Source organism: Nasonia vitripennis (genome assembly GCF_009193385.2).
Source record: "Nasonia vitripennis strain AsymCx chromosome 3 unlocalized genomic scaffold, Nvit_psr_1.1 chr3_random0012, whole genome shotgun sequence".
Lineage (NCBI taxonomy): Eukaryota > Metazoa > Arthropoda > Insecta > Hymenoptera > Pteromalidae > Nasonia > Nasonia vitripennis.
Genome location: NW_022279632.1, coordinates 139,448 through 155,215, shown reverse-complemented (window position 1 = coordinate 155,215; position 15,768 = coordinate 139,448). Strand labels below are relative to the sequence as shown.

The following is a 15,768-nucleotide window of genomic DNA, read 5'->3' as shown; positions in this document are numbered from 1 at the left end:
TGTTGAGGTGCATTAATCCGCTAGATGGCGTATTATTTTTCCACAAGTAAACTAGCGAAAAGATTTCTATAAGTAAAAGTTAGTTGCAAGCTAAATCAATTTCCATTCTTTATTGCACAATGGAATCTTTACCAGTATTACCAGAGACTTCATTATGTAATGAGTGAAGTATCCTGCGATACCTTAAGTCGCAATGTCCAGCTCTGATAAAGTCAACCCCAAAGTAGGAGAAAGAGTTACGTAAAGAATTAAAGAAAGCGTTATTGCTAAAGCAACTGAGACCCATAAGGAAACGTTTACGGGAGGAAATCCGGGAAGTCATCCCTCTAGGAAATCCGGATTAACATCCCCGGAGAAAGATGATGAAACTTTTACCGAAAGTGCGAAGCCGGGCAGCGCTGAGTAAGAAGAGGCTGCTGAAGTATGCCACTACCCAGGAAGAGTTGCAGGAACAGCGCAGAAGAGCAGCCAGCATTAAGCGGCCAGCGGAGGAGAAGATTGGGCCTTGGATTCGCAAGCGCACAACCCCCCTTTCTTCCTTATAAACCCTTATGCTAAAAAAGGAAGTCATGGAGAGGTAGTTACACGATGTTTGTACCTCACACGTGAAGGCGATAGCAAGGGCACCTACCCTTCCTAAAAATAAACTTCTTTACTAGTACAAGAAGCTATGCTCCAAAGCTAGCACACAATCGCAGATATATATATACTCACACAAACATACATACACAAGCAAACTCGCACACACGCATATATATTCACACACCGATATATATATATATATATATATATATATATATATATATATATATATATATATATATATATATATGCATAAATACTCCACACACATGTATATTCCAACACTTATACACGCCCATATATTCAAGCATAAATACTCTACACACACTTGTACATATACAAACATACACATTTAACATACTCATACACACTCATACGTATAAGAGCATACAGACTCACACACTCACCACGCACGGATGCCGATACCCCGTATGTGGCGCGTCCCCTGGGTGGGGGATAGGGGAAAGATCATCGGCGCGTCGAGGTCTCCCCAACCGGCCAAAGGGTAGAGCAGAAATAAAATATGCTCCGTGGACCAAATCAGGCCGTCGCGTTTGCCGTGCGGTGCGACCCGTAAGCTGCCAAAAGGAGATCCTGGGTGGGGAGGCAATCTGAGGTTGCGAGCAAAAGTGACCTGAACCACCTTTGGCTCCCGCTGACGGCAAGGCGGGAGGCCGGTCACATAGCCAGTACCGGTTAATCGGCTAAGGTAAGTACGTGATGCTGCTTGATGTCTGCCAGAAACTCTCCAGAGAGCCAAGCACTTTATTCGGGGTTGAAGGTTCGAGAAAGCAGAGGTGGGCTAGAGCAGTATCGCGTGCTATACCCTGGTATGATGCTCCCAGTCCAGTCTGGCGCCACTTACAGTCATGCGTCGGGGCCATGTCAGCTGCCTCCATAAACGGAGGGATCGAGGGTGGTCGGACACATACCAGGTTGAAGACTATTATCGAGTATGGATAATTTAACCGAGCAAGGAGAGAAAACAGGAAAAGGAGCTCTCGAGATCTGGAATAAAATCCGGGATGCTGAGCGAGAACGAGAAAGCATATGAGAGAAGATCCCAGACAGGCTGGACTCTATGGATAATGTTGTGTCAAACGCATCCAACATTCATAAGTCTGTTAAAAGCGATCTATCGGCGATAATGTCACAGGTTCAGCGGCTTGAAAGAGAACAAGTGGCGCTGGAAATGAGCAAGGAGAGCTTTGGATTGATGCTAAGTAAAGCAGAAATGCTACCAAACCAGCAGCATATCCAGAAGGAGGACAAGGCATTACAGACGATAGATGCATCAAACGCGGTGACGACAAGAACGCTAAGTAATCGTAAGGCAATGTCACCAAGCCTAAGGAGATAGCCCCTGTGGTAGTCACATCAAAAAGCCAATCACAGGTGTCTTCGGGAGAAAAGGCAGACCCACTCTGGCAGGAGGTTATCACCAGAAATGAGAAAAAAAAAGAAAACTAAAAATAGCACTAGAAAACCACGAGAGAGACCCACCAGGCCTGATGCACTTGTTATAAAAGCTGTTAAGGGGAATTCGTACGCTCATATTTTGAGGAAAATAAAAGTGGATCCCAATCTGACAGTGCTTGGTAACAACATAAATAAGATACGCAGAACGGTGGCAGGAGATCTTCTTTTGGAGCTACATCGCACCAAAGACGCGAAAACGCAGGAACTCCAAGAAGCCGTTTAAGCGGTCCTGGTAGAAGAAGCCACAATCAAGAAGATTCAGCATGAAGTGGTCTTTGAAATAAAAGACCTTGACATGCTTACCTCTAAACACGATATTCTAGAAACCCTGAATAAAGAGTTTTCAAAAGAAAAGGGAGTAGTAAAGTTGACGTCTGTAAAGACCCTCTGCAAAACCTATGGAGATACGCAGACCGCCGTCGTACAGTACTGGTAAAGCGGCGATATGGGCACGCGGAGACGCCGCTTTCCAGGAAAAAATGACAAGACATAATGAAGGATTCGCACACGCTTAGGGCGCAGGCGTACACATTTACAGCTGCTATAATTCTCATAACATATCGATAAAACAATTCAGACAACTGTTGGACCGGATAGTACAGGATGCTGTAGAAAAAAAAAACAGGTACTGATAGCAGGTTATTTTAACGCCAGGACAGTAGAGTGGGGCAGCCAAAGGACGAACGAAAGAGGACAAGTACTATTCGAAGCATTCGCCCTCCTTGACTTGGTCTTAGTTAACCAGGGATGTTCTTACACATTTCAAAGAGGAGACGCAAGGTCCATCATAGATCTTACGTTTGTCAGCAGCTGTCTGATTGGCTTATTAAGATCGTGGATGGTGAGCGATCATTACACAAATAGTGACCACCAAGCGATAATAATGGAGACAAGAATATCAATGCAGAGATCTAACGGAAGGGCAACGATAAAAAAAGTGGGTTGGAAAACGAAGGATTATGATAAAGAGACATTTCTGATGGCTCTAGAAGAAATACAGCTGTTTGGATCTGCATAAGATAAGGTCGATCAGGTAATGGGAAATATTATTTCAGCCTGCGACGCAACAATGCCAAGGAGGACTTTTAACAATAGACGACCGCCAGTATACTGGTGAGATAAACAAATTGACGCGGCCCGCAAATAGTGTCATCGAACCAGCAGACGGGAACAGCGGGGTCGGAAGAAATACTTCAACACTGGTCGTGGTAGAAAAATAGTAGACGCCCTAAATAAAGAAATGAAGGATGCTAAACGGATACTTAAGAGGAAAATCTGAAAAATACACGACGGTGCCTGAAAGAGTTACAGGACGTGGTTGAGCTGGATCCCCAGAGGCAACTGTACCAAGTGTTAATGAAGAAGATAAAGGGAAGTAATATCTCCCCTTCTAAGAACCCAGAATTGCTGGACCGTATTGTGACCATACTGTTTCCCCTTCAACTGGAAGTAACAGCTATTCCTAAAGCGGAGGCAAATGATGAAATCATTCCAACAATCACCACACAGGAATTACTGGCTGCATGCAAAAGAATTGGGAACAACAAGGCTCCAGGCCTGGATGGCATACCCAATATTGCATTGAAATAAGCTATACAGGCACGCCCCGATATCTTTGTGGACTTGAACAATTCATGTCTTGGAGAAAAGACGTTTTCTAAGAACTGGAAAAAGCAACGCCTGGTGCTACTACCAAAAAGAGATGAGCCAACTGGAGAAGCTTCCTCATACAGACCACAGCACATAATCGGCGTTAGAATGGACCAAGTCTTCGCAAAACCGGGCGGACTAACGAAATATTAATGCGGCTTTCAGAAAAAAGCTCCACTCTTAACGCCGTAAGCTTAGTAGTCGACACCGCTAGAATTGCAATAGAAGGAAAAAGATAAAAAGAAGGATCCAAGAAGTACTGTGCTATTATTACACTGGATGTTAAAAATGCGTTTAACTCAGCTAGCTGTAGCAAGATACATGAGGCACTACGGAAAAAAGAGATATTCGCATATATAAGAAGGATTATGTCTGACCACCTGAAAGACAGAACTCTTTTGTATGACATAGAGAGCGACACGAAAACCTGTCAAGTAACCGGAGGGGTCCCACAAGAGTCAGTGCTTAGTCCATTATTGTGGAACATCATGTACGATGAAGTACTTAGGCTAGAGCTAATTAAAGGGGCAACAATTTTTGATTTGCAGATGACATTGCAGTAGTGGTAGTAGCAAAGCAAAAGAAAGAGGTGATGGGAATTGCTAACGAGGCAGTATGTATAATCCACGATTGGCTAAAGCAGACTGGATTTGAGCTTGCTAGCCATAAAACGAAGGCTATTCTTATATTTAGTAGGAAAAAAATAGAGACAATAACGCTGTCAGTGGACGGACACGAAATGTACTCTCAGCTGACCATTAACTACCTGAAAATCCCCATAGACGCCAGACTAACGTTTAAGCAGCAGCTCGAGAGAGTGAGCAATAAGGCAGCAAAAGTCGGTGCAGCACTATCGCAAATATTGCTAAATGTAGGTGAGCCAACGCAGGGTCGAAGGTTACTCTGAGCCAGTGTAACTACATCAATTATGATACTCGGTGCCCTAATATGGTCGTGAAGTCCTATGCACGAAAGCTGTCAACAGTTCATAGAAGAAGTGCATTGCGGATCGCTTCTGCCTACCGAACAGTATCAGAAGATGCAGTGTGCGTTATTTTAAGTATGCTGCCTATTGTCCTGATAGTAACAGAACGAAAGAATATATACGAAGAAAGCCGGCGTGGTGACAATACTTTAAAGGAAGTTTGGAAATCTGCAAAGGAACAAACCCTAGCTGAGTTGCAAAGACGATGAGACTCCAGTGGAAAGAGGCGACGGACGTACTACCTCATACCACATATTGTTGGCTGGACCAATAGGCGACACGGGAAGTGTATTACTACCTTAGTCAGTTTTTCAACGGACATGAGTGCTTTCGAGCCTACCTACACCGCTTTAAGACAGTTGCCTTTGGACACCCCTCGATTTTAAATCTGTTATACCTGGTATACTGTTTATAATATAGCCCTAGCTTTGACTTTGTTTTTTGTACAGGATCACAGAGCCCTATATAGTACTTAGTAGTATTATTTATTGTAACATTGGTCTTTACAAGGCCGTAGAGTCCCTAGTTGTAATTACTTTAAGTTATTTATACACCTACATATACATTCACATAATCTATATACCACATTCTGTCAACGCTACTCTTCAATATGCGTTCTCTGTATATCTATTGCACTTGTAACAAACTATATAATTATTTGTACCAAAATGTATTTCAAAATACCCTATGGGTCTTTAAGTCCCCGGGTTAAAATAAATGTCTGACTCTTACTCTAACTAGGGTGACCCCTGAGTCAATGATGACAGCTTTGCTAGCTTCGAAAGATGGCTGGTGCGCTGTAAACAGCTATTTAAGAACCATTCTCAAGTAGGTTAGAAATGACGAAGAGAATAGAAGGAAAGGACAAGGCGAAACAGCTGCCCGATGCCGAGGAACGTAGGTAACTGAATTGAGCCAAGACTCCCTTACCCGATGCAGAGGAACGTAAGTGTTGAGGTTAAGTCTGTCCAGAGGATGGCTGTCCAGTCGATGCTGCTTGAAGTAGACGACCGGACGATGCTGCAGGAAGCAGACGGCTGGACGATGCAGAATGAAGAAGACGGCAGGACGATGCAGAATGGAGAAAACAAGTATGATCCTGAACCCCAAATCACCTTGGTGGATGAGGGATGTATGAAAATGTCAAACTTCAAAGGATAAGCTAAAAAAGGTTAGTTAAAGGCCCATACGAAAGTATTGTTCAACGATAGTACCTGTGGGGATACAGTGTCGGAGGACCACTTGTGCAGAGCTTGCTCTGCTTACGCTACATAAAAAATAAGACTCACATACTCACATACGCATATATATTTACACACTCATACATATGCAAAAATACGCACTTAACGTAGTCACACACTCATACATATACAAGCATACAGACTCACATACTCGCTTGTGCGGAGTTTTGCTGTTTTCTCCCATCTGGCGCCTCCCCAGGTTGCGGATAGGGGAATGCTCGCCACTAGTGGAGGGTATCGTGGAAATAAAATACACGAGGTGGACAAAAAAAGCGGCTAGGGGAAGGAACCCCGAAAATAAACCAAATATGGAAAGGGTAGTGAAGGAGAATACCATTACGGTGCAGGGGAGGGATACTCCAGTACCGGCGCCTACAGGGAGTGAGCAAGCGGGCTCCCAGGCGTCGTCATCCGGCGACCGCAATGCTGCAGAAATTGGTCACTCGGCCCCTGCAGCATCTAATGCTACAAGTGACAGTAGAGCAAAGAAGGAGGACCGCGAGGAGGAGGCTGACAAAGCCTTTACCCTCCTCAGCGAACGGATTAACCCATTAAAGCCCATGCTAAGACTGGTTGAGATGGCGACAAACTGAGCTATCCTTTGCATAAGTGAAAAATAAAATATACGTATTTTTTCTTATGTCATTTGCAATTGTTTATAACAAATTATTTAAACAAATTACAAAAAAATTTATAATTTTCAAAATCTGAATGCGGGAATCGATTCTGGAGGTAAAATCGAGACGAAAACCTATATAACACTTTTTTGTCAGAGTTTAATTTGTTAGTGTAATCTATAAACAATTGCACGTTGGGGAGAAAAAGTGACCATGTCAAATCCCAAGCAAAATCTATCTGGAATAGCAAAAAACAAACTGTGCCATCCTTTGTATAAGTGAAAAATAAAATATACGTATTTTTTCTTATGTCATTTGCAATTGTTTATAACAAATTATTTAAACAAATTACAACAAAATTTATAATTTTCAAAATCTGAATGAGGGAATCGATTCTGGAGGTAAAATCGAGACGAAAACCCATATAACACTTTTCTGTCAGAGGCCAATTAGTTACTGTAATGTAGGAAGAAACATTCCGCCTCCTGAGAGTGTTTCAAAAAATCGTATAGAATGAAGCTAATTATTGTATTTATCCATCAATATTCACATGAATTATTGTACATATGTTCGGTGGGATTGAATTATTGTTCATTGCCGTATCCTACTTTATGACTTTTGCAAACAGGTATAGAACATTTCTCACAATACCATTCCGTTCTTGTCCGACATGTTGAAATTCCACATTTCCTAAGACTTCCATGTTTCATCACGTGTTCTTGGGATGAAGGTTCACTCTGTTTCTGTTGTTTGGGGGGGGGGGGGGACGTTTGGAAGATAACTTGTCAATATAATATTCACAAACATCTTGAACAATATCTTTGGAACCTTTTTTTTCGTCTGGATGTAACTTATTGTAAATCACTGTAGCGTTTGCTAAGGATGCTTGGATGAGTCGTAATACAAGGAACCATGTCCAATTGCAAATGACATAAGAAAAAATACGTATATTTTATTTTTCACTTATGCAAAGGATAGCACAGTTTGTTTGTCGCTATCTCAACCAGTCTTAGTATGGGCTTTAATGGGTTAAGTCCCTTGTGGACTTTGTTCTGTCAAGGAGTGCGACGTTGTACGTCGCAGCCGAGCAAATCGCGCTTTGCTGTTTGCGCGGCAACCTCACTCGATGCGAGGAAGAAAAGACGATCGGTTCCAGCGAGGCCCGCGTTTTCTCGGACGCGAACTACGTCCCGGGAATTCGTGGAATTCGCTGGCCGACGTACGCAAGGGGGGAGCTCGCCGGTTCGAGCTGGCGCGAAACGAGCAGCCAATTAGCACGTCTCGCGCCTCGCGCAGCCAATCGGGCTACGTTATCAGCCGGGCCCGACGGACGACGGCGAGACGCCGAGCGCGCGCGGCGGAGCGGCTCGGCAGTTCCTTTCCGAGCCTTGTCGATAACACTTCGAAGTGACGAGAGCACGCGAGAGGGAATCACGAAGAGAGTGAGAGTGAGAGATAGAGAGCAGCAGCGCCACGACCTGGACCATCGCCCCGAGGAAGAGATCCCTCCCCGGAGACGACTATCCAGCCGTTCAGCCAGAGGAAGGAAGCCGGAACGGGAGCCAGGCCTTCATTCCCCTGTCTGCAGAGAGAGAGAGAGAGAGAGAGAGAGAGAGAGAGAGGAAGAGCGAGAGAGAAAGAGTACGGGAAGCCAGCACCTCCTGGGCTAGCGAGGCTTCCACTGGGGGACGAGAGACTGGTGTTCGTCTCTCCTACACCAGGTAAGAATTCTTGGGTTGCTCGGGATACTCTCGGTGCGAGCCATTAGGCCGCCGAGAGAAGCGAGAGAGAGAGAGAGAGAAAGTCGCGAGTGTGTCCGAGAAAGAGTGAGTGAGACGAGAGAGCGGTGTACGGTGCGGGCGTACACCTCGACGTCGTCTACGCGGGGCATCGGGCCAGTGTACACGAGAGCGGGAAAAGAAGAGAACAGCGTAGCGTAGAAGGATCGCGGGAGAGTGTGTGTGTGCGAGAGCGAGAGAGAGAGAAGCATCGGGGCGTTCGAGAAGTCCTCGCTGCTCGGTAGCAGCAGGTCGGGCTTGCTGCCAACGCGCGGCAAAGTCGGTGCGCGCGAGCATCGAGAAGAGCGGGAGAGAGTAGAGAAGGAAGGGGACAACCGATAGCTACGCCGGCGTCGGTTTAGGCCTCGCCAGGCCGGGACCGCCGGCGCGAGCTGTTAGTGAGCGCGCCGATACGTGTGTGCGTGCTCGAGAGTAGAGAGGGGGGGCCGCGTTGGTTCGGCCGACAACGCTGCCGTGAGCGCGCGCTGTGCTCGCGAGTATCCGTGCGGGAGAGAGAGAGAGAGAGAGAGAGCGAGAGAGAGAACGAGCGCGCCGGCCGTATCGCTACTCGAGCGGGTCGCGCCGAGCCGAAATTCGGAAGCGGGAGAGAGAGAGCGCAGACGGGTCAGACTGCGCAACGTCAGAGGCGAGAGACTCGAGGCGTGCGCGCGTATATGAGAGTAGAGGTGTGACGGCGAGCCCTGCGTGGCTATTGTGTGTGGGCGGCTACGGCCACCACGCTGTAAGGAAGGGCTGGGATAAATATACGTGCAATACAAGTTAATAAATTGTGTGATTACTTCCTCCTTCTTTCCTCCACGTTCTCCCAAACGCCGGCGATTACAGTAAATCCAGAGATTAACGAAAAATCTTGGCGCGTACGAGGCGTCAAGTGTTGCGCACCTGTGTTGGGAGGCACAGCGTCGCAGGAGCAATGTCCACAAGGTGATTAAGATGCTGGCTAGGGCTACTAGCAAGGCGCTTGGCGAGTATGCCAAACTGCGCCATCTTAGCCCAGCCTTGGCAACACCGACGGTCAAGAGGAAGGATGGGGGATGCCAAACCTCCCCTATCTTCCGCCAGAACATTCCCCAGAACACCGGGGAGCATGAGCTGCCATGGCCGCCACTACCACCGGCGGCGAAAAAGAGGAAGGCGGAAGGCGACACGCAAGGCCAGTCAAAAGCCCCTGACTGGGCCACCGTAGTAAAGAAGGGAAAGAAGAGGACAAAGGGCAGCCAGCCGCAGCAGCAACAACAACAGCAGAGAGGTGCCAGCAAACCGGCCAAAGGCACGTCAGAGTCTAAGGCCGGAGTGAGACCCCCGCGCCCAGATGCCATCAAAATCAAGGCATCAAGCGGGGGCTCCTCCTACGCTGACATCCTCCAGAAGGTCAAGTCCGCACCGGAGCCTAAAACCCTAGGAGATCGGGTCAACCATATCAGGCGCACCAGGGCTGGGGAGCTTCTCCTCGAACTGGGGCGACCGGGTACGGAAACAGCAGACCTGAAGACAGTGGTCTCGTCCACCCTGAGCGGGTCAGCAGAGGTCCGGCTGCTGACTCACCAAGACTCCATCACTATCAAGGACATGGACGAGTCGATGACAGCACTGGAGGTAGCCGCGGCGATTGCGGCAAAGATCGGGCCAAGTGTGGTGTCCCCTGACAGCATTAAAATCAGAGGGTCCTATAGCAGCACTCTAGTGGCGACCATCCAACTCCCGGCAGCAGCTGCTAAAAAGCTGCTACAAAACGGGAAAATAAGGATCGGATGGGTCAACTGCAGAGTTCGGCTGTCACGAAGCTGGACACATCGCGAGGGACTGCAAAAGCGCAGTCGACCGGTCGGCGCAATGCTACCGATGCGGCCGAGAGGGCCATAAAGTAGTGGACTGCGGCTCGAAAACAGCCTCGAAGGTACCTCCTCTTATCGGTGGTGAGCTCCGTCATTTTATACGGAGCCTCAATCTGGGCTGATGCATTAATGAGGAATGCGAGCTTTGGAGCTCCCTGTCGGCGGGCCTGCAGGGTCGCCGCGCTACGCGTGGCCCGAGCCGTGTTGGATGCCGCTCTCTCGGCAGTCGCTGGTCTACCTCCCATCGACCTCCTAGCATCGGAGAGAGCTGAAAAATATCGTGAAGCATCGCGTACAGAACGAGAAGAACAGGACAACTTGGGCTCAAGATGGGCCGTCAACACATATCGGCAGTGGCAGCAAAGGTGGAATTCAGCCAGCGAGGGTCGCTGGACCCACCGCATCACCCCGGATATCAGCAGGTGGTCGAGCAGGAAACACGGCTTCGTCACGTTCCATCTCACCCAGGTACTAACCGGACACGGATGCTTCCGCAGCTACCTGTATCGTATTAAAGTGTATAGGAGCGCGGAGTGTCCAATATGCCCAGAAGTATTGGAGCGGCCCTTTTATCATCGAGCGGCTGAATTTCATCAGAAGAGAAGAAGAAAGAAGAGGAAACGTCGGCAATAACACCAGCCAGACATAAAGTGGCAGAAGTAAAGCTTTACGGTAGCTCCCGGGGGGGGGGGGGGTAACAGTCGTATGGAGGAAGCAGCACCGGCGAGTCCCACACTTCGTGCGTAAAGGCATTTTTACCCCTCCGCCCAATGAAAAAAAAAACACTCACATACTCACACACTCATGAATGTCAAGCATACACACTCACATACTCAACTCCGCTACGCCGGTCCCAAGCCACAAGAGCAAGGGCCCCCACCACACAAGAGGTTCGGAAGGAGGAGGGGGGGAGTAGCAACCTCGTTAAAATAACCAAGGCTCATCTGGCCCGGATGACAGCACCTTGTTAAAGGGCTCCTTCCTAGGATACAGTATAGGAGAAGAAACAACGAATATAAATTAATCATGGACAGTGAGATAATTAAAACACTGCCTCAAGCGGGTCGAGCTTTACAGCCCACTCCCGACGTTGGTTCCGATCGGGTGAAAGCCCCGGTTGCCGACGCAGGCTTCATGGATATTGGGGGGAGCCAATTAACTCTAATAAGACAAGAGGTTATAGAGGTGGGTCACTCGGCCCTCAAAGGAAGATTAGCCTCAAGTGACGCATCAGGATGTGATGGAGTCATAAACAGGAGAATGCACGATGTATGGTCTAAAATTCAGACAGCAGATCATGCGAAAGAAGAGTTGATGGACAAGATTCAGAACCATCTGGACAAGATGGATGCTGTAGTAGGTCCAGCCAAAAACATTCACAAGAGTGTTAAGGATGACACGAGGAAGGTCATGTCTTTCTGGAAACGGCTCATCAGCGTAAGAGAAGCGTCGAGCAAGACCAAGTGTAGCTTTGGACTGATGATGTCAAATAGCTTACAGATCTCGCTGACCTCAGAAGAAAAACGGGAGAAACGCCAAGGAAGAGGAAGAAACGGTCTCCTACACAGAACGAGACTAATAAGAAAAGAAAAGAAGAGGACAAGACACCAAAGCATGGCCAGAGTGCGCCACTAGCGACGACTTTCAGCACTACTCAGTGCCCACCGCCCACAACAGGGACATTACCACCCTGGCAGAGGGTGGAAACAAGAAAATAAAAGAAGAAAAAGAAAAAAGAAGACGATAAAATTAACAATAGTGTTCGCGTTTTGTTTGTCGGGTCTAATGTGTCTATTTTTTGATACGGCAGCCACGCGCCCACACACACGCCCGCGCGTGGATGCTGATACCCCGTATGTGGCGCGTCCCCTGTTACGCTAGCCTGTTTCTACATAATAAAATAAGCATCTACACTACAAATTAAACATCTTGCACGAATACACTGCATATAAGGTACTATAACGATGCATACTGCCTGCGACTGACTCGAACACTGAGTTGGGAATATGTGTTGGGAGTATCCAGTAGGGTTGTCTGGGTTACCCTCCCCTGAGTTTCCGGGCGTTAGCATTGCTGTAAGTTATCATCTGCCATGCATAGATTCTAATAGCTTGCTCCTATGATTCGGGCAAGATCTTAATTTGTTTGTGCACATTGTGCTTGTCCCTGACATAGTCCATCAATTCCTTAATTCTGCTAAGGCGGTCCAAGTGCGCATTTCGTTGCGTAATGCAAACAGCTCTATTATTCCTGCCTGCATCAACCTCCATTTCTATATCACCCGCGTCTCTACATGCAGCAGGGGTCAGGTGATAAACCTCTGCGGCTTCTAAGTTAGGTTGGTCTCCCTCTCCAATCTCCATGGGGCCAGCGCCGACCACTAGGGCTTTCACCCGATCGGAATCGACGATGGGACTGGGCTCTGTGGCGTGACTTGCCTGGGGTAGTAATGTTATTAACTCACTGTTTGTGTTTGATTTGTCTTTGGGGTTTCTTCCCCTAGCCTGTTTGGTCCGCGGATCATATTTTATTTCTGCTCCACCCTTTGACCGGTTGAGGAGACCTCAACACGCCGATGAGCATTCCTCTATTCGCCACCCAGGGGACGTGCCACATACGGGGTATCGGCATCCCCGCGCGGGCGTGTGTGTGTATGTATGTGTGGGCGCGTGGCTGCCGTGTCAAAAAATAGACACATCAGACCCGACAAACAAAACGCGAAAATACGTCTGGGCAAATGATATAGTGTGCATCAAGGGCTAAGTAAGCTTTTTGACTTCGTGTGGTTGCAGTACTTACATCACATGCATAACTGTCCTTGCATTTGGTTTGGGCTAACTCGCCTTTACTCTTACTACAAACTCCACACTTGGTCTAAAAAAGCCTACTTTTCGCTTTTAGTACACAATATACTATTTCTATGAAGTATAAAATCCAGAATAGAACCTTTCTTGAATCGTTTTAATCTTTGAAAGACATCATTTGTTAAATAGAATAAAAAATACGAATTTGATACCTTCGTCAAGGGGGCACACCACCTTTGAAATTAAAATCAAAATTTTTTATTAAAAATTCATAAATACTTATATAAATGAACCAAATTTTTATTACTATTCTTAGACATAATTACCTTTATTTTGATGGTTTTAGACCTTCTATATACCTCTATAATACCTACGTATAGTAGGGAGTCCATAATACACTTACCGTAAGATTCCAAAGGAACGAATGGCCCAAATGAGCTCAAACTGTAGGATATTGTTTAAAAGTACATTAGTTATGGTATGAATGAGGGGATTTCGTTTAAATTTTATAGAAAACGTTTTATAAGCATATTACTGATTTTTCTAACAATTTTTGATTAATTTTAACATAACTATCATGTAAATTTTTTTCTAGAAGGTCTAAAACCATCAAAATAAAGGTAATTATGTCTAAGAATAGTAATAAAAATTTGGTTTATTTATATAAGTATTTATGAATTTTTAATAAAAAATTTTGATTTTAATTTCAAAGGTGGTGTGCCCCCTTAAAGTTAAATTAATACTTTTGGCCTTCCTAGCACAGTTGTTTTTATTTAAAGGGTTAAACTGCACTACTTGAATTCAAACTAAGAATCACGTCTGAAATTTTTTGATTTACTTTTTTTATTCTCTATCTTAAACTTACCTAAATTCATAAATGGCATCGTAAAATCAACCGCTTGTTCACGATCATACGTAATTGTAAGATCTGCAATAGCGAGATCAGCTTTTTGATCTAAGAGCTCTTTAATCATTCCATCCCATTCTTTTGTCTTTCGATTAAATGATCCATATCTGCCATCTGGTACTATTTGTATTGTATAATTGAATCCTAATATACGTGAGATTTCTTGAATAAGGTCAATACTGTAACCTTCAAACTGAGAATTTCCAGAAAGTGTTTTACTTGATTCTTTATACATACAGTACGGTGCACTCTATAATTAAATATTTAAATATACCACATATATTGTTAATAATATAAAAAATATCGTTATTATGTATTATGACGGGCGATATTAGCACGTCATAAGCTCTGCATGCCGCGAGAAGAAAGACTTGTACTAAATTCACACTGTTACAGGTACCAGCGCTGGCAAGGCGGGGAGAGCCGCTGGACGACGCGAGAGAGGCGGAGAGAGAGGGAGAGAGAGAGAGAAAATTCGGCGACACGCGACTGAGACGCGTGCCGCCAGATACGATCCGACCTTTGAACTGACTCCTCGCGAGACGCTCAGTACTTTCGGGAGATAGCTGTTAGGAGAGTAAAAGTTGAAGTGTGTGAGTGTGCGTGCGTATACGACATTGCGTCTCGCTACTGCATCCGGAACTGCACCGATGGGGTTCCGACTGCTGACAGCGAACATCAGGGCGATACCGGCTAATTGTAAGTGCCAGCTCTCTCTCTCTCTCTCTCTCTCTCTCTCTCTCTCTCTCTCACACTACACTCGCCAGGGCTCTCCTTATCCTCCCTCGTACCTGCGACCTCGCTTGCTCGCATGCAAGCCCTGTATATAGTTTGTCAATAAACGCTGTGACAGTTCCTCAACAATCTCGACAGTCGTTATTTTGCATGTTCCTACGCGTATACTTGTACCTCGCTCCATCACCGACCCAGCCGCCTCCGCGGGCTTGCGTCTCGCATATGTACGAGATCGCAGCATAACTGGCCTGGCCGGAACCTATTCAGCACTAGGTGCTATCCCGACGACTCTCTTTCTCGAGAGTAACGAGGTCTACGGACCTTGATTATAGCGGAGCTGGAAACTGAGCAACTGCATCCAGTACACCGTTATAGTATTTATATGTTATATTAATAATCATAAAAAAAATCGTTCACGATCCTTCGGGTTTACAAAGTACATTCTACTTATAATTGGCTTCCAAACTCTTTTTCGTGGTTCCCATTTCTTTGTTTTTTCATTGAAAACGTTAAAATATGATTTATCAACATACAAGTACTGTTTAGCTTGCGGATCGTTTGAATTTAGTTTAAACCATGCGGTCAGAGTTGTGTTTTTATTAATCAACTCTTCTTCTGATTCTTCTTTAAATAATACAAACTCTGAATTTTTTAAATATACAGCTAATCGGTAAATTACGTGCGATAAAACCTACATTGCATATTGTAGTAGACGATACGTGGCTTCTAGAGGTTAACATATCTTGTATTCAAATATTGTTTCATTTTATTGCAGTTGAATTTTCTTCTTCAGATTCGTTTTCATTATTACCTTGACTCATTAATGTACAATCATGCTCCTTATAACAATATTCAAATAAATATTTGACACATTGAATAGTTGAACATACTTCAACATTAATATGACAATTAAATTTCAACAATAAATACAAATTGTATGGAACTACAAATCAATTATCAGCCATATTGTTTTTATTGAAACGAATTTGTTTTCCATTAATACATCATTGATAAAGGGGCTATCCAGTATTATTAAAAGTAGTTTGCTCATTTAACTGTTTTGGAAAGGTTTTGGTACATTTTTTTGTTTTGCTATCCATACGTGGTGAATTTAAATTATTTTTACCACAAGAG

General features: G+C 45.4%; 1 protein-coding gene across 4 annotated transcripts in view; it reads right to left on the bottom strand.

Annotated features, from left to right (window-relative positions):
* Positions 1–15,768, bottom strand: part of LOC107980680 (glutamate receptor ionotropic, kainate 2) — a 602,400-nt gene that overhangs the window by 517,548 nt on the left and 69,084 nt on the right. For all 4 annotated transcript variants that reach the window (XR_004227195.2, XM_031927147.1, XM_031927149.1 and 1 more), the window contains one exon: positions 13,858–14,149. Coding sequence is in view for 3 of the 4 variants with exons in the window: in XM_031927147.1 (XP_031783007.1) it covers positions 13,858–14,149 (292 nt within the window). In the remaining variant the exon portion in view is untranslated. The remainder of the gene's footprint in view (positions 1–13,857; positions 14,150–15,768) is intronic.